At 38.8% G+C, this 18,543-nt stretch overlaps 2 protein-coding genes across 7 annotated transcripts in view; both read left to right on the plus strand.

Annotated features, from left to right (window-relative positions):
* RBMS1 (RNA binding motif single stranded interacting protein 1) overlaps nt 1–7,515 on the plus strand; it is a 150,369-nt gene extending 142,854 nt beyond the window's left edge. For all 3 annotated transcript variants that reach the window (XM_065637531.1, XM_065637532.1, XM_065637533.1), the window contains exons 11-14: nt 491–601; nt 1,260–1,340; nt 2,498–2,582; nt 5,025–7,515. In XM_065637531.1, the coding sequence (XP_065493603.1) occupies nt 491–601; nt 1,260–1,340; nt 2,498–2,575 (270 nt within the window). In that variant the 3' untranslated portion in view covers nt 2,576–2,582; nt 5,025–7,515. The remainder of the gene's footprint in view (nt 1–490; nt 602–1,259; nt 1,341–2,497; nt 2,583–5,024) is intronic.
* An 8,645-nt stretch (nt 7,516–16,160) lies between these two features.
* ITGB6 (integrin subunit beta 6) overlaps nt 16,161–18,543 on the plus strand; it is a 55,574-nt gene continuing 53,191 nt past the window's right edge. For all 4 annotated transcript variants that reach the window (XM_065637317.1, XM_065637318.1, XM_065637316.1 and 1 more), the window contains exon 1: nt 16,161–16,322. The gene's annotated coding sequence lies outside the window, so the exon portion shown is untranslated. The remainder of the gene's footprint in view (nt 16,323–18,543) is intronic.

The raw sequence follows: 18,543 nt of genomic DNA on the forward strand, positions 1-18,543 counted from the left end.
GTGTGTGAACGTTGCACGTGACAAGTGGAATTCCCCTAGCACAAATGTTCCGCCAGAGCCTTCTTTCCTAAAGAGAAGACAACGATTTCTTCCTAAAGCCTGAAATTCCAAAGGTTAAGCTGAGTGAATCAATACCTGGTAATGTGTGCAAATGTTTACTTCAAAGTTAGCATCTGGTTAAACTCATATTTTACAAAGTGTTTTCAGCAGCTGTCTCAAGTGCATTGTACATCAGTTGCATGTTCAGTAGGGAGTCAATGCTGTTCTTACCCCATTACCAAACTGTGCACAGCGCATCTGCTCAAGTAGAATATTCAGAATGCCCCAGACCTGCGTCCTGAGTCAGTGTCTGGGATTAAGGAGAGTTCTTGTGGTATATCCCTTCGAAAGGACAGCCTGTACTTAGACTCTTATATCAAAAACATAATTAAAATCTGAGTGTTGCCACAACCATTTCTTTCTTTTTTTCTTTCTTTCTCTGTTTTAATAGGGTGCTGTGCTGACTCCCTCCATGGACCACACCATGTCACTACAGCCTGCATCGATGATAAGCCCTCTGACACAGCAGATGAGTCATCTTTCATTAGGCAGTACTGGAACAGTATGTAGCAATTTAATACAAAATACAATTTACACAAGTAGAAAATACTGTGGGTAGATCACGATATGCATGTGCAGCTTGCAAGTAGGAAAAAATGAATCCTTTAAGTAGTCTTTCATCCCATAAAATACTAAGAACTGTCTCCATTTTTAAATCATATTCAACAGTTTTTATTCAGTCTATTAGCAGCTCAGAAATTGGAAAGGAATGAATAAAATAGATCAAAGCAAATGAAAGGAACCCAGGAACTCCAGAGTTGTAGCGAAAAAGAAAAAATAGTTGGTTTTTGCTCTTCAAATCAGAGTTGCAGGAAGTAATACAAAGTGTGCAACAGAAACTACACCAGGCTAGCTTCTGAACTGAAAGTCCCTTCTTTTCTGAGCAGATAGATTTAAACAAAGAAAATATGATGATCAGGATTAACAGAGAAGGAAAAGTCCTTTACCTATTCTTTGAAGTCTAAGTTTGAATCTTCTTAAAACAGGTATCTCATTTTTCTGAAAAGACTGTTGATTTCAGACAGAAAAGTCTTTCTCTCATGTACATTGCTTTAGGCAAGCAGTCAGTATCTATTAAACGATACCATGATAGGTATTTTGAATACTCTTAAATTTACGTTGGGCTTAAACTCAATTTAATGGACTCTCTGTCTTTCTAGTACATGCCAGCCACAACAGCTATGCAAGGAGCCTACATACCCCAATATACACATGTCCAGACAGCAGCGGTTCCTGTTGAGGTCAGTATATTTTATAAAAGATCAGAGATAAGAGACATGAATATGATATTAGATTTTGGTTTTCCTAGGAAAACTACCCTTTAAAGCTTAACATGGTAACTGTGAATGTACTGTGAATAGAATGTATATTAAAACTATATATAAAGTGTCATTATTCTCAACTAATATCACTAGTATTATAACAAAGAATGACCTGTACTAGTAGCAGTACAGTACTTGGAGCAGTCTTCCTTATGAGCATAGCTGAGATGAACTTTGTATTTTGTGAAACACAACTTTCAACAGGAACAAACCGGGGGGGGCTATTGTCGTTTTGGCCTTTCATTTAGTTTTAATGTGAGCAAACTTCTCTGCCAACAGACCATGATTGTAACTTTTTGCTAAGAATCCTGGTTTTACCTTAGCATCTCAGGATACCTTGCATATTTGCCTAATAAACCCCTCTGCAAGTCCAGTTGAAGAGTGTGACTAAATAGTACGCAGTAGTTTGTCTATTATTTTGCCTTACCTTGCAGCCTTTTATAGGCCAGAACTACTTTAACAGAGGAGCTAGACAAGGTATGCTGCAGCTCTTGTATTCAGAATGAGAGCTAGACAGACTCTACAGAGCCTGTAAGAAAAAAACATGTCCGTTCAAAGTCTGTTTGTCCAGAAACTCCAGAACTTGTTTGGTTCATTTTATGCATTTGCCTGTATGGGTCAGAGAAAGACTTCTGGTAATGAGCTGGTTGCACTGTGTGCCTCATTCCGATCACACCATGGTGCTCAAAGCAATTGTGTTTGCACATGTGGTAAGTAGATCTCATTCTCTTTGATGCCCCTCAAAAGGAGAGGAATGGAGTGCTCTTTTGCATTTGCAGATAGAAAATATACTAGCAGTTATTTGTTTCCTCTGTGTATTTATTTCTATAATGTCAAAGGTTTTTTTAATTATCATCAAAGCAGCTGGAGAAGTACAAGGTTTGCACAATGATATAATTTATTTACTGAAATGTAAATCAATGCAAAGTTATCGCCTCAAATTTGGAGTACCCTGCTTGAGAAATATTAGAAAGACTTTAGGTTCGAAGGCTGTTAATTGCAGGAGTCACATAGAAATGCAGTTTGCAGATAATGCTGCCTGATTTTGTGTCTCATGTCTTCCATTTTATTTGCAGGAAGCCAGTGGTCAACAACAGGTTACAGTAGAGACGTCCAGTGACCATTCTCCGTATACGTATCAGCAAAATAAGTAACTGTGAGGTAGGGGCTCATCATGTCATGTGAAAGATGTGAATTCAAAGATATTTTGTTTCATAACTTACAGTTCTCTGTACTGAGCTTTTTTTTTAGTATCATATAACTAACACTGATAGTATCTGGGGACAGGCAGTGAAGTTAAATTGAACTTGGCCAGAGTTAGAAGCCAGGAAAGGAAGTACGGGTTCCAGAAGTGAGTTAATGAATTATGAGTAATAGTGTTTTAATAACTTCTCTATAGCATAACTGGATTATTTTGTATTTTAATTTGTTCATCTTGGCAGCATGCTGTATACAAGAATAAAAATTAACTAGTGCAAAAATACTAGAATCATAACGCTAAAGGGAGCTGCATTTATATGTATAATATGCTCTAGTTCTGTGGTACATGCAGCTTGGTGACTGACTGACAGACCACAGGCCAGGAGGTGGTCTGGTAGAAATCCTCACTGACCCTTTATCCTGAAGGCTTCCCTGCTCATCCTTTATTCTGGGAACAAAGCAGTTTGGTCCAGAATTTTGACAGTTTTTAATCCATGTCGTAGCTTGGCTCTAATACTTTCATGCTCCAGGTTTCCTCTGGTTTTGCCTGCATGGCCTTGCTTTACTGACCAACCATTAGTTTTATCCGAACTCCTTCCATGCAGAATTTTTACTTTCTGTAGATTGCCATCCTGAAAATATTGTTTGCACTAACCATCCCCTTCTTCATCCTCCATGTTTTAAAATTCTGAAATTTAGTTTTTCCTTAACGCATCTTTTTCTGAGTGCTTTGTAAACTGGGCAACTTGACTACATTACTTTTTAAATCCAATTTTGTAAGACCTCATACTGAAAAATTCTGTTCAGCTGCAATGGTGTGCTAGAGTTTTCTACAGCTCTCATGGCATTTACTGGATACTCAAAAATCATAATCAGTTATGTGTGAGGAACTTCCAATTGGTGTTATTCCCCCTAAAATGTATAGATCTAACAGTACACACATTTTGCCATTACCTCTGATTTTGCCGGTCACCTGTGTTATTTGAGAACACTGCTCTCCTTCCCATTACTGGCATAAGGATTTCTTATATGTTCAAAAATGTAAAGATAGAAAAAACCAATGAGGAAACTTCACACTTTCAACAGATGGCACAGTCTGCGTAGTGCAACGTATGACCTGTGTTTAGTATTGTAGTCTGGCCAAATGCCGGCATCTGGAGAAAGCCACGTCCAGGGCAGGGAGAAAGCAAAGCATGGGCTCTTCCCGTTATCCATCTCCTGGTTTTGAAGTCATGGCCCCTGCGTGTTTCCTATGCCAAGTCTATTGGCTGGTGTTAACTGCTTTCAAGGAATTATTTGTTTCACCTTAAGTCTTCCCGGCGGGCATGTACAACGTCCTTACCAAGAGGGATCTGTGGCAGACAGTGAAGTGCAATCCTGCGTGTCTCTCCTCCTGCCTCCCTCTCCCAGCCTGTCAGAGTCTTCCCAGAGGCTGGGGCCAGGCAGGAGGAGCAGCCTTTGGTCTCCTGAAAGGATGGGATGTGTTGCCATTTGAGACATATTTTATAACAATGACTCTGTGTAGAACACCGAGCTTAGTGAGCAACCCTGTGCATTTGCTGTAAGCCAATCCTCCATGTACTTTATTCTTCAGAGAAGTACCGTCACCTGTATTTATATGCAGTAGGAGCCAGTGAAATCTGTCAGCAATGGCAGTGGGCGCGTGAGGACGGTTAATATTACTCAGCTGATTTCAGCCTCAGAGTATGGCATTTGGTATTTCTGTCCCTGGAACATGTTGGTACTTGCCATTTTTCAGACAGGTGAAGGGGAGGGAATTGGCAGTTATTTCTTGCCCTAAATACAGGGAACACTGCGGTCTCTTCATTGTTGTGGTTTTGTTAGTATTGTGAAATTGAAACTTCTTTCTCAATGCACATGCAGCACTTTTGGGAATGTCCTATTAAAAGTTAGTATACTTATTGCCGTAAGTAAGGGCTAAATGACAACTAGCACATTTGCACAAGTAGATGCAGTCAATCAGAAGTACACAGCATCTTTCTTTTAATGGCTACATTTAATGACTCTATAGCTTCTTTTAAAGAAGTTGCTACTATGTGAAAATAGTCAAAGACCCTTGAAAAAAACCTATTATAATTGTATATGTGCCTATAAATGTACAAACCTTAAAATACTGGACTTTGTCTTGCCTAGAGAAATAGCTGAGCAGGTATTGGAGGGAGGGGAAAATGCATTTGGGGTTGTGTCCTGGCAGAGCTTTCTCCTGGGAAGGGCCAAGCACCTGTGCTGCCACCTGTGTTCCTTCTCCAGTTTGCACTCAGCTTAACTTAGTCTTCTCACAGCTGTCTGAAATAGGACATGATTTAGTTTTATGGACAGCTACATTAGAAAAAACCCATGTGATTGTAACTTTGCTCTAGCTCTGACCTTTCTGTGTTACAGATGCCCAGTGTTGACCTGGCCTGGAAAAGGGTGCAAAGGCTGAAACAATCATGGATTTTACTGATCAATCGTGCTTTAGGAATTATTGACAGTTTTGCACAGGTTCTTGAAAATGTTATTTATAATGAAATCAACTAAAACTATTTTTGCTATAAGTTCTATAAGGTGCATAAGAAAAACCTTAAATTCATCTAGTAGCTGTTCCCATGAACAGGTTTATTTTAGTAAAAAAAAATTTTTATCAAGTGTTATGACGCAAAAAAAAAAATAATTCAAATTTCTGGGTATGCACAGATGACCACGGAGACTTATTCACGTGCATGACAGAATTTGTGTTTTGGTTTATTTTTATTTTGTTTGTTTCTTTCTTTTTTTTTTCTTTTTTTTTTTAATTGTATGAAATGGGTTTTCTGAAGTTTAAAATAGTAAAACATCTAAGATGATGTTCTGTGCTTGCAGTGTGTGAGTGTTGCTTTAGTGCAGTGTCGCAGTTATAGTGTCTGGTCTTTTAGCTTTCTGTTTTTCCTTTAATGTAGTGTGAAGTGTCTTATCCTTTTCTATAAATTCCAATTTGCCTTAAATCTTTCAATGCTGTAGCTGTTTCAGTAAGTAGTCCAAACTAATGGTGTAGAATGCTTTGACCAAATGAGCTGGTCTATTATGCCTTGTAAAACAGCAGCATAGGGCTTCTAAAGGTAGTCAATAAAAATTGCTGAAAATTTGGCTTTTTTAATGTGTAGTAAGTGTTTTTAATGATTTTTCACATAATATGTAAGGTAGTGAAATACAAGAGGGGAAAAAATGTTTTGTGTGAAACACATTTTCTGACTGGGGAAATTTTAATAGGATAAATTGTTTGTAAGGCCATATGCCAATAGTTCCCTCTGGTAGTTTGAATGATTTAGGAATTCTGCTGTATGATGCAATGTAAAATCTTTTTTTGCCTTTTTTCAGAAACTAACTTGATGTTCTAGTTTTAGCATAGGGAGATTTAGAGTAGGGACTTTGGGGTGGGGATATCACCGAATGTTTTTGTCCTTCCTTTATACTAATGATAGTGCTTTAGGATGAGGATTGTGCTGAGACTTAGCAAACAGAAAAGTTGCTATTGCAGCAAAATGGCAAAAGCTAAAGAACTCGTTTTCAAACACACGCTGAGATCTAAGTAGAAGCATAATTGATTGGGTACTAGCTCTCTATAGTAGGTAAATAAAAATAAAAAGACTTGGCACTTTTAAAAGGTAACTTTACCAAAGAACAAAGAGCCAGTAACCAATAATTCTGATTTGTCTCAGCATTACGTCTTCTGTACTCTTTATTTTTGCCGGACCAGTTTGCGGTTAGGAGAATGTGCCTTTTTTGTACATTTGCATTTAGGTTTTATAATTTTAATTGATGTATGGACACAAAAGCATGAAGGAAGACTTGGATCCAAGCAGTGCCACACTTTACATCATCACTACAAGTGTTAAGTGTAAAGAAAACCAGTTTTGAAACTATGAAATTCCTGATTCATAAATACAGTTATTTGTACTTCACATATTAGATAATTCACTGCTACTAAAGCTCTTTATTACAATTGCATATGTTTTAAATCGAATGATAAATTAAGTTGTCTTCCAAAACTGTGTACTTCTCTGGTCAGCTGTATATGATCAGTTATCTACCTCAAAGTTTATTTCCTTTTGTATTGGGACAGGTTGCTGGCCCTCCCTGTTTCCACAGACCAAATCATCCTAGCTCGGGAGCTAGGGCTAAGCAGTTGTTTCTTTCGAGTATTTTTTAGTTTTTAAATTTTGTGTGAGTATTGGAGTATAGATGTCGGTGACATTTCATAGTTTCAAAAGTAAATTGCTGCTCTGAGAAGTGTAGATTCTAGTGAAATACATAGTCATAAGAGATGTGTTTTTGTTTTTTCTTTTTTTAAAAAAGTTGTGGTATTATTGGTTCTATGCTCCCTGGAATATTACTGCTTTGTCAAAGTCCAGACTTCCTGCAGCACCTTGCCTGTATCTGGTGACTTTCCAAACCTGGATCTCTCACTACTTGATATTTTTGCGTTAATGACAACTGCAGTATGATAGCTGTGTTAGAGGGAGGGAAGAGCTGCTGCCAGAAATGTCTGAACTAAGTGCCATACTCATTGTCTGGGTAAGATTTGGGAAATTTAACCTCTGTACATAAAGAAATAATCAGTTACTTAAACATCACATAGTAGACAGCCATTAAATTATAAAAAAATTAATTTATGAAGAAAGACCTTTTGTACAGATTGAAAAAAAAAAAGATTTTCATAGAGATATCTATATGATCAAGAGAGTTAATTTTTTATTTTTGTTTTACTAGTGCCACAGACTTGCCAGTGGTAACTTATTTGTCCGGTTCAAGATAACTCTGTAGTTTTGTTTCCTAGGACTTGTTGTTAAACGCCAAAAGACATTTTTGAACTGTAAATTTGATTAGATTGTTAGCTTTTTTCTGTTTTATTTCTTTGAAAACTTTTGAATAAAAAATATCCAAAAAAAAAGAAAATGCATTGTCTTTTTCCTTCAACCCTTCCTTTAATGGGGGAAAACCCAAACAGGTTATGGTAAGGCCTTCACATTTATTTTGGGGTGCTTGGAGTTGCTTTCTGCTTTACAGGTTGGGTTTTTCCCTTCTCTGTCTTTCATGAAAATCACATTTTAACTCTTTTGGGCCACATTACAAAGTCACTTATTCTTTCAGATAAAACAGGAAAAGACGTATAAGAAATATATGTTGAAATATCTGATTTGAATGCAAGAACTCTGTTGTTCTGTGTGTCAGCCCACATGGAGAGTTGTATGTAACTGTTTGCACACTGTAGTTGTAAATGCAAGGCAACTTTTCTAGAGGTGAGGGTGGAGATGGAGGGTCACTCTAGTAGTTCGTGGCATTGAATTGCTGCCTGAAAGTCCTCTTGTCTTCTCAAGTGCAGTGGTGTTGGCTGGCATACCCAGTTCTGGAGACCAGAGATGACACTTCACTGGAAGTAAAAATTATTCCAAGTGTTTGCCTTCCAGCTGCAATCTTTGAGTATTTTATTTCTTTAAAGATAATCTTGAATTTTATTATCTTTTTGGCAAGATCCCCACTGCCGATGGTGCATATCAGATGGAGGATTGCTCTGCCCAAAGAAAGGCTTGGAAAAGAAATATAGTAAAATATTAACTAATCTGTCCACTCAGCCAAATGCTTTTCCAGTCACACAGCCCTCGACATAGCTTTGTATGGATGTGTTGTATTGGGGCTCTGACCTGGTCTGGGGCACCCAAGGGTGCAGCCAGCGGCAGTGCGTGGGTGCTGGGTGGGCTCCTGCTCCTTGTCACCGGTGCTGGGGAGGCGAAGGGGAGGCTCACTCACTGCCGGCTGTGCCGCCCCGCACAACCCTCTGCGCCCTGGAAGCCCATCCTTTATGTTATACACCTGGGGTTTGACACCAAGGGTTTTACCAACCCTACAACAGGCCAAGCTTTCCGTCACACAATGCTGATGTGAAATATGGAAAATAAATGTCGTTCCAGTGGAGGTAGTGAAAGGGATTCACCTAGAGGTTAGGAAACTTGATTTACATGAGCTTATGTAATAAAGACATACTTAACAATGATGGCTCTTATTAGTAATGAAGAGAAAAAACCTCACACTGTATGCTCTTGAACACATTTAGACTCATGTAACTGAAGAAATGCCATTTTACCATTCTATGGTTATTTAAGTACTGGCCCAGTACGCTGCCTGTCTGAAATACAATGGATGAGAAGATGAATACAGAAAACAAAGGATTTTGTTACGTTATTCTTAGTCGCCACCATACTGAATTAGTCTCAAATTAACAAGCAGTCTTTTTGAATTAAGGATGAATACTACCTTACAAAAGTGATATGTAATAGATTCGGAATAATGCAGGTTGGAAAGGCTTTTTGCTATCTCTTTGCTTTTCTAATTAGCCTCATGATAAACTTAGCTCTCTTACCTTAACTCCAAATATATTTGATAAGAACGAATACTTTCAGATTACCTTTTGCCTGATATAGTAAGTTGTGTGTACCATTTCTATCAGGCTGTCTGCAATAATGCAATGTCTTTATGTGAGAGACTTTTATTATATATAATAAAACTCATTTATTACCAGCTGTCTTGTTCAAACATTGACTCCATCCTGTTGAATACAATTTGTTTTTAACCCTGCTTGCAAAAAAACCCTGTTGATAAAATGTTTTACCTCTTCAAAAATACTCATAGGTATCATGTTCATGTAGGATGATTTTAAACTGATACAAATATTTTGTGGAAGATTATGCACAGACCCTATTGTTTGTTGGGTTTTAGTGATTAGAATATAGTTTTTCTTCAGGTGCTGAACAAAGTATTTTCTCTTTCTCTGTTTTCTAAATTAACTACGCCAGGCAGGGGCAAGACAAGTGCAAGCAGTGCATTAACAGCAGTGTAACCAAGTACTGTTGATGAGCTGAGCCCTGCTAATGACTTTTCGCATATATTGGGTTAGAATATTTGTGGAGTAAATCAGAGTAGTCTGAAGCACTTTCCTGGTACTCCTCGTCAGTTTTTTTCAGGAAAAAAAAATTGAAAAGGCGCTGGTTTGCTCTCCCCTTCTGGCTTTAATTTATACTGTGGTACTTCCACCATACCAGACAAATTCGATGATTGACTAGAACTGTGCCACCTCGATTTCTACAGAAACATCATATGAGAAATGTGGTTTATGTGCCAGAATATTTATAAGAGTCTGTACTCCTACTCCTCCTGTGCACACTTCTCTGCACTTGTTCCTTTTGCTTTGATCAACTACTCCAAAATTGTTTGCAAACTTCCACATGCGTTGGGAGATTCAATCATGTCCTGTCCAGCAGTGTCTTATTGTGAAAGCCAATATGTTATTTGGTGCATTTAAGACACGTATGCTGTTACCTTCCAAACGCTTGCAACACTGGCATACTCTTTCAACTGTGAAAGATCATCTGTATCATTCCCTAGCCAACAAATTCTGGCGTTGATTAACCCAAACAAATCTGAGACTTTTGGCTTTCACACTTGGTCCATTCATTCTATCCAGAATAGGGGTTAAGATATACAAAACCTATTCTGTTTGGCAACTTCTCCTCCAGCTACTAAGAAAAGCCAAGCTGATGTCAGAACAGCAAAGATTTACCTTGCAGCGACCAGCAGAGTGTGTGACAGCCTGCATGTGGAGGGAGTTGGTCTGTCCTTTTCAGGACAGCTCTAACTGCACCTGCCATCTGAGAAGCCTGTGCAGTCCATTTCTCTAGTAAAGAAGAAATCATATCACAGGAAAATACCGCTGGAATTTTTCCCATATCCCAGAAGACAGTGGTGTTCTGAATTCTGCTGTATTTTGTCAGTCTCCCTTCAGCTGAATAACATGATCTCTTTTCAACAGCTTCACTGGGATAGAAAGAGATTTTTTGAGAACTCAAAGAATGAAGGTATGTGGCACCCTGAAGACTTCCCACATGCACACTACTGGTGTTGAGATCAGCTTGCTCAGGTACCTTTCTAAGTAGCTTTATTGCTTTAGGGCCTAGCATGCTCAGGTTACTGAGGCAAAAAACATTGGGAAAATTATTTGTGCCTGTACGCTGCTGATCCTAAAGAAGTCATCTGCAGTAGGAATTTTCCCCAGTATTTTCACCACCTGGAATTCACACACATGGCTGATGTTTTTATGTACTATCTGTAAAGCACTTAAGGGTAATGGAATAAAACAACAGTTTAAAAGAAGGCCAAGAGAAAATTTACTGGTAAATATGTTTTGGTAGATCACCTTAGCTTTTTGAAAGCACAAATAGAAAATTACTTTTCCTTTGTGTGCTTCAGTCTTTCCTCAATGGGAAATACTTTTCCACCAATGATAAAATACTTTTTTTTTTTTTTTTTTTGCCTTCGAGCAAATGTAAAAAATATGAACATGTATTTAGAGGTATTTCTTACGGCCTCACTTTTGCATCAGTTTGTTCAGGTATATTTAGCCAATCTCAAAGATAATCTGTAAGCAGAATACACAAAACCAGGAGCATAAAGCAGTTATTTATTGACTAGCACCCAGAAAAGATAGGTAGGATTTAATGAGTTATTAGGCTAAGCCCGAGCATGCTCACCCAGCAAGGTCCCTGTGGTGGCTTTGCTGGCCAGAAAGGGACAGTCCCTGCTGCTCCCTGGAGCAGACCCTCAGCATGCTGCATTTCCATCTTCTGCCAAGCTGCATCAGCCTCCCTGGCACTGGTGACTTGCCCCAACAAACTGACCTGATGCTTCCTGACTATCTTCCCTCTTTTTTTCCTTTAGATTTTATAACTTTCCACGTTGCTGCTTTCCTTTCTGAATCCCTGAGCTACCAGCAATCCTGTCTCGACAGCTCTACCAAACCTCTCTCGCTAATTTTACCTTTCTTATCTCTCCACGGACTTTCTCATGGCTTTTTTTTCAGCAGTGTGAGTCAAGGTTACGCATCTGGGCTGGATCAGAGCTGGGCCTTGGTGTACAGGCTGCAGCAGCGTGGGGTGGGGGGCGGGAGGTGTGCGGCGGGGGCTGCACCAAGGGAGTATCATACTCCAGGTCTTGTGTCAAGAAAACATTCAAGTGCAGCTGGAGGAGCGCATATTCAAAGAGCCACAAGTGTTGCTATCTTTGCCAAAACAGAACGAAAACTAAGTTTCAAACAGCTTTAAGACAGGCCAGTGCACTTAGGTAGAATAAAATGCTCCAGAAGTTACCAGCTGTGTCTATCGTGAGCTCCTGACCTCTTTCAGCCCTGCTCTGCTCACTTGCCATAGTTAACTAGCTCCAGCTGTTAGCAGGCAGAGGGTTCCTACGTGAGTGGGAAGCTCATTAGCAAGTCACAGGTGTCACATAGCAAAAAGCCTGTTGCAACTCGTGCAGTCACTGTGCCACGAGCTCTTGAACTGCAGAAATTACTGAGCAAAGACAGCAGTAGGGACATCAGCTTGCTTGTGAGAGTGGAACCCTTGATTTTTAAGTTGTTTCTTAGTAAACTGTATTTGAGTGGTCTAGCTCCATCTTCACTGTCATGTCTCTAGAAACAGCAAAGCTTTACCCTCCATTCTAGGGTGAATTTTGTACCAAAGTGTTGAAAATCCTGATTTCAGTTATTTAAAAAAAAAAAGAAAAAATTAAGTGGTTCCAGGAATTCCTCTCCTGAAAATATTTTGCAGATGAAACTAGCTAGTCATCTCTGGGAAAACTATTCAGGACAAACCATACCATTGCGTGTATTACAGTAAGCATATGAACAGCTCATCTCTTCCAGATGGGGCTGATCTGATGAGCCCTGCAGTGTGCGCTGCTGCCCTCTTTCAAGACTGCAACCCATTTTCTAATCAAGGTTGTGCTCATCAGTAACCCAGCCATTGGGACCCATCCTTGTTGAGCTGGACTCGGGCAGGTGAGTGAGCGGTGCGGAGCCCTGGGCGCAGAGGGACCCTCTGTGCTGGCCTGGGCTCTGGCTCTCCCCACTGCCGCTGCCCTTGGCTGCTCGTGCAGGTAGGGGGACACACTGGGGACACCCCTGCACCCTAGTTGTCCCACTGCTGCTGTTCTTACTGAAGAGCTTAAATAACATCTCATCTTGTAGCCACCAGGGGGCATCTTCATTGGAAGCTGAAATACTCAAAAAGAATACTCAAAAAAGGTGAACTCCCATTCATAGCATGTAGTTATGGTGCATTTTTAGTCTTCCATTATTAAAAGCAAACTATCATCTAGCCTTTCTACATACAATGCAAGTGCTCATGTTTCTAGTAATGTGTTTTTGCTCATTATTAAGACAACAATAGAATTGTATTAACCAGAGGAGAAAAAAAAAAAAAAGCCATAGTTTTATTTTGGTTAATGAAATGATTAAAGGTGCCTTCACTGCACAGGAGGAAAAAAAAAAAAGAATAATCTAATCAAAACCACAACATCACCAAAACCACAAGTGCCTCAGGGAAAATTGATAAGTAGCTTGCATGTGACAGACGAATGCAAAAGGAGCCAAAGGGCAAGGGAATTCTGGAGAGGTCAAGCAGACTGCAAAGATTCAATCCAGACCAGACTGAGAAACCTATACTACAAAATAAAACTATGCAAAGTGTTTGGGGTGATATAGAAAAGGCTGCTCATTTTTGCAAAGTACATTCAAGAAGACTTTTCAGTGGTTGTTAAAGATTACTCCTTATGTATCTGCCCAGCTTACTAACACAGAAGGGGAAGGCGTGAAGGAAGGGACAACAGAAGTAGTTGTTTTTGCTGCTTTATCTGTAGTATAGCTTGTATCCAATGAATAAATTAACTGTAACCCACAGAGGAAGGTAGTGCTTCAAGTCTCAGAAGCTTTTGTAGCATCCCTTTTGGTGACGGGAACGGGCTTGCCTACGCCTTTCAGGCAGCTGCGTTCACTCTGATTCTGCTGAGCGCTTGGCCTTATCCTGCATCATCAATGCCCCAGGCCAGGCCGCGACTCTGACCTACACAATCTTGCTCTTAGATGTGGACTACAAGAAGCATTTGTTAATTTCTGCCGGGATTTTGTCACTCTTCAAAGTAATTAGATGAATCACTCTGGACCACGCCAAATTGCCGTATCAGGCAGGCACTATAAAATACCCAAAGAGCAACCCGAACAAATAGAACAGTTCATAGACAGTCATGAATACAAATACTGTAAGTCTGGAAATATAAAGTATTTCTCTGTTTTGCATACGCCCTAGCCTTAGGCTAAACAGTGCACAGACACAGACTTGAATTTCTGGAAAAGTGTCTGATCCAGGCGTGTGTTTGCAATCTTTGAGGATTGCTTTTTATATTGAATGAGCATTGGAGAGAAAAAGACACAAATCCTTTTTTTTTTTTTTTTTTTTTTTTGGCAAATTCCAGACTGGAAAGCTTTTCTTCTCTGCGTTTTTTTTTCCTTGCAGTCTTAAGTACTTGTGATTATCTTCTTTTGGCATCCACCTCAATGTCAGCATGACTATGTTTGTCACAGGTTTTGTATGCTGCTGCAAGCAGGACTCAAATTAGGATTGGTGTGACCAAAGGACAATAGCTCTGCCAACAAGACAGACTTTTTTTGATCTCGCTAGCAGATGCTCTCCTAGCGTCTCTCACTTTTTTGCCTCAAGGACTGAAACCAGCCTGTCAGTGTGATCATACTCACGGGAGCTACAACTGTTTGCACAAGATCTGAATCCAGCGTAATACCTGCTTTAATAACTGCTTCCAAGCTACTCGTGAAGGCTCCGATGGTAAATTCCATTCAATATACTGTAGCTTTAAAAAGCAAAGATGTTTCCAGAAATTGCTGGTCTTTTTATAGAGGCTATTTTGCACCCTAGTGGATTATTTTAGATAGTAATAAATTGTTCCTGCATATCCCTGGTCATCAATCAGTTGCAAGAATAATATTGTGGGGGAGGAGGCTAGAAAGAGACCTTGCTGCAATTCAAACCTTGAATTTATTTTTTTTCCCTCCCTTGTTACTTGATAGTAGTTTTGGAAGAAGACGAAACTACCAGACATATTAAAGACCTGGCATAAAACATTGGACCAGCTTTTCAGGTGTCACTGAGGGGCAGCAGGTCTAGAGCTGTCTCTCCAGTCCAGACTTAAGATCTTAACTAGCTTTAGCTTTTCAAGCAAGCCTGAAGGCTACTGACTGCCAGTCATCCTGACAAGGTGATGACTAATGGGGACAATTAGCTCCCTCCCCCAACATGCTGTCTGTCATGGCGATTTGAAAGGGAATAAGAACACTGTTCCCTAAGGAAACAGGTTGGCAAGTGGGTTTGGGTCTGACAAAGCTTTAGTGTATTTTCATATTAACAAAATGTCAAAAAGTTGTTCCAATGAAGAGCAGGTTCAAGCCCATATTGTCTGCTCTGTAAATGCCTATTTAATTCATGTTCACATATGGAAAAATTCACTCTATAGCTAACCTGTAATTTCACAGGAGTAAACTAAAGAATTTCCACCAACTCCAAAGGGAAAAGGATACAATTTTGTGTTGTTCATTTCATAAAGTAACAGCTTTTTAAATTTTAAGTAGTAAGTAGTTAATCTGTATAGAATGAGTTAAAAAGTAGCAGCCATCAGTAATTTAACTTTTTTGTCTCTTTCAGAATGATATTTCCAGTGTATAGACTAAATTGAGACACATCTGGCTGCTAATCATTAAAGCAAATACTAACAGAAGTGTCCTGCACCTCTGAGTTACTGATTTTAGCACCTATCTCACATAGAACTTTATTTTCTGATTTGCTGAGTGCCCAGAGCATGAAGGTCAGTTTGTAATGTATATTCACGGTTGAATTTTAAAACCCAAAGTTCCTTCAGCTGGGCAACTTAAATTTTTTCTTTAGTTCACATTTCTTAGTGAACGAGCTTTAGTATAGCTGACTGCATGGATCTTGGCAGAACTTGCTGAAAAGAAAGGCGAAAGACAAAGGAGTTGCCACCACTGAACTAGACTACTCTTTAGAGTGACCAAGAAGCAATCAGACTATAATCTAAGAGCCACTGTGAAAAGCTACATGACTAATCCGTATTTTCATTGTGTGACCAGTAGAAGGAAGGACTATGTAGCACAATAGTCAATTTATTGGAAGAACAATGTAGTCATTCAACAAGGCATTATTCTGAACTGATTTAAATGACAGTAGAGCAGCCCACTTTTGACTTAAGAAAGCACAAGTCACTCAGATTCCATATCTAATAACGACATTGTTCCACTGACTTATTTGTTGACATAAATTACATACAGCTAATATGTTGCTGTTGCAGCCCCTGAGGGCTCTTTGTTTATGCTAAACGTGAATGTATTCTAGCACATGAATTACTGTCCTCCTGCTTGCTTCTTGGGCGCCTCCAGAATAAGTAATACGTTGGCATAACTTTGCCATTTGTCAGCCAGCAGTCTGGTAGCACATTTGCTCGTCAATCTAATTTTAACCTTTTCTCATACAAGCACTTGGTATTTCATGTAAATCAACCAGACAGTCTGTCATTCAATAGGATACTATCTTCATAGTCTCTAAACTATGTGCTCTATCATATGTGTTCATTTTTAAGTAGCAGAGGAAAAGTAAAACTAATACATTGCTTCTGGTTTCTTAATACCAGAACGCCAGGAATCTCTTTATTACCACAACAGAGACAAATGATATGTCTAGCAGAGGTTTTGGACAAAGGGCCTGGTATTGAATGCATTCAGCACTTTCTGAATTGAAAGGTCTGTCCCGAATGGTAAGTAGTGCGAAGCGTGGTTGAAGGCTTCATAGCACATATTCTAGATCTGTTCCTATAACCACTCTAATTTGTACCTAAGAATACAAAAAATACGTGCAACTGATGAATTAAAAATTATTTATAAATAATTACTCTGTGTTTCCAACAAGTTTATTGATAAAATACTGATGCTGGCTGCAAAAGAGAACATAATTCCTTCTGAAATATAGATAAGTTGATGAATGCTCGTTTTTTTGGATAATTTGTGTAAATAACATGAAAGGTTTAGTGGCATATCCTTTGCTTTTTAAGATTTTTCAGAAACTGATTTGGCTATGAAAATATTATGCTTGAAGTTTAGCTGTTTTGTCAGAGTTGCTATAACTATGCATCACTTTAATAGCCTTTATTTTTTAAACACAAATGAAGGCTGTAGTCCGTTTATGCAGCCAAATCTCATTTTTCAGATATTTTACTGCATTAAGAATGTTTTAAAAAGCAAATATAAAGTTGTACTGAAATGATCTGTGATGTCTGCTGAGAATGTAGTCCCACAGGACATCTGTAATTGTTCAATGCATGGTACAATAGTTAACTGTTTTAATATTTATGAAAATCATAGTTTGACTGATCTAAATTTTCCTTATTAATAGTTTGAGACTATTAACACTGCATTACATTTCACTCCACTCAGACTTCTGACTGATAAAATAAAGCTACATATATTTAATACTAGATTCTGTTCTGAATAGTAACTTATGATGCTGTATGTGCTCTGGGACCGTCTCTGAATGATGCCTGCATTTCTCCTCCGCACTCTGCTTATTAGTCCCTGTACCAGAGAGCAGAAGCAGAGCTCATTTCGCTCCTGTAGCATCACAAAGTCCCTCCTTGGTCCATACTCTTCACTGCTGCTGTTTCCTTACAGACTCGTATCACCTTTGAGTCTGTCCTCATTGCAATGCCCTTTTTGTAGCAACTTCTGTGCATGGTATGCACCCCAAAATTTACCCCTGTTGCTGTGGAATTAATTCACCTGTGTCAAGTTTCTAGGTATGAGTTGTATCTAATGATATTTGTGCAATTTCTACCACAAAGTTCTGTTTCTGATTGAGGTAGTACTATAACAGAAGTAATAACACATAAACTGCTTCCACCACCACCTCCAGCATCTTTTATATCTACAAATCAGGTACAGGCAGTATTTGCCCATCATGATCTAAAGTGATACGAGAATTTAGCACTAGTTCAACCCAAAGTCTTAGCCACAGACTAAGTAAATATCTTCAAGAATACAGACCTGAGATTTCTGGCCATAAGTTTTATCTTGAATAAATATACATCAGAACAATTTGTCCCATAAAATATCCAGGTACTTCTATTACTGAATTTTGCATAGCAGAGTTATACATGGGAGTTTGTTTGGCTTCTATATCTAGACTTTTTATGCCAGGCACCTTCAGTTTCTGCTCTCAGGGCTGTATCTAGGGAAATTAATATGGTCAGTGAGGTGGACTGTCATAAGTGGTGACAACATTTGATTTCATTGTGCTTGTCAAAAATAATTTTACGTGTAATTTGTTCATTGTATATTAGTTTACCACCACTGTTCTTGCAGCTGCAAGCTTTACCTATTTTAGGGAAGTGTAAATTGCAAATAAATGTTTGCTCTGAAGAAAAGCAGTAATTTTGGGGGTAGGGGAGGGCTGCATTCCATTACAGGAGAACAATTTTTTGGTCCTACTGTTTTTGCATTAGGGCACATGTAGTTGTGTTTAACAAACATCCTCTTTCCCTTCAAATTTTCCATGACTCTTGATCGTTATGGATTACTGAAAAAATATATCAACAGAATCAGAACTTAGAGAATTATATATGGGATGAATCAAGCCTCAGATTTTTATTTAAGAAGGAAATTATTATTTTAATCATACGCCTGTATGAAGAAAAAAGATAAATGATGGTTACGTGTTGCTACCACTGCAGACAACTTGGGTAATCTTTTTGCCTGGGATACATACCTAAGGACAAGATCAGTTCTAGTTGTTAGCAATGTATTCCTTCAAGAAACAAAGGCAAAATGCAACCATCTCTATTGGAAGAGCTCTGTCTTTCTCTTTTCTTGTGAATTCTTTACATCATTCAAAGAAACTCTTAAATGCATTTTCATGTACTGCTAGTGTGACAGCTTTAAAAATTGTTGTCCCCTGAGCCACTGATCATACTAATTCTATTAATG

The sequence above is a fragment of the Caloenas nicobarica genome, chromosome 6, assembly GCF_036013445.1.
Source record: "Caloenas nicobarica isolate bCalNic1 chromosome 6, bCalNic1.hap1, whole genome shotgun sequence".
Taxonomy (NCBI): domain Eukaryota; kingdom Metazoa; phylum Chordata; class Aves; order Columbiformes; family Columbidae; genus Caloenas; species Caloenas nicobarica.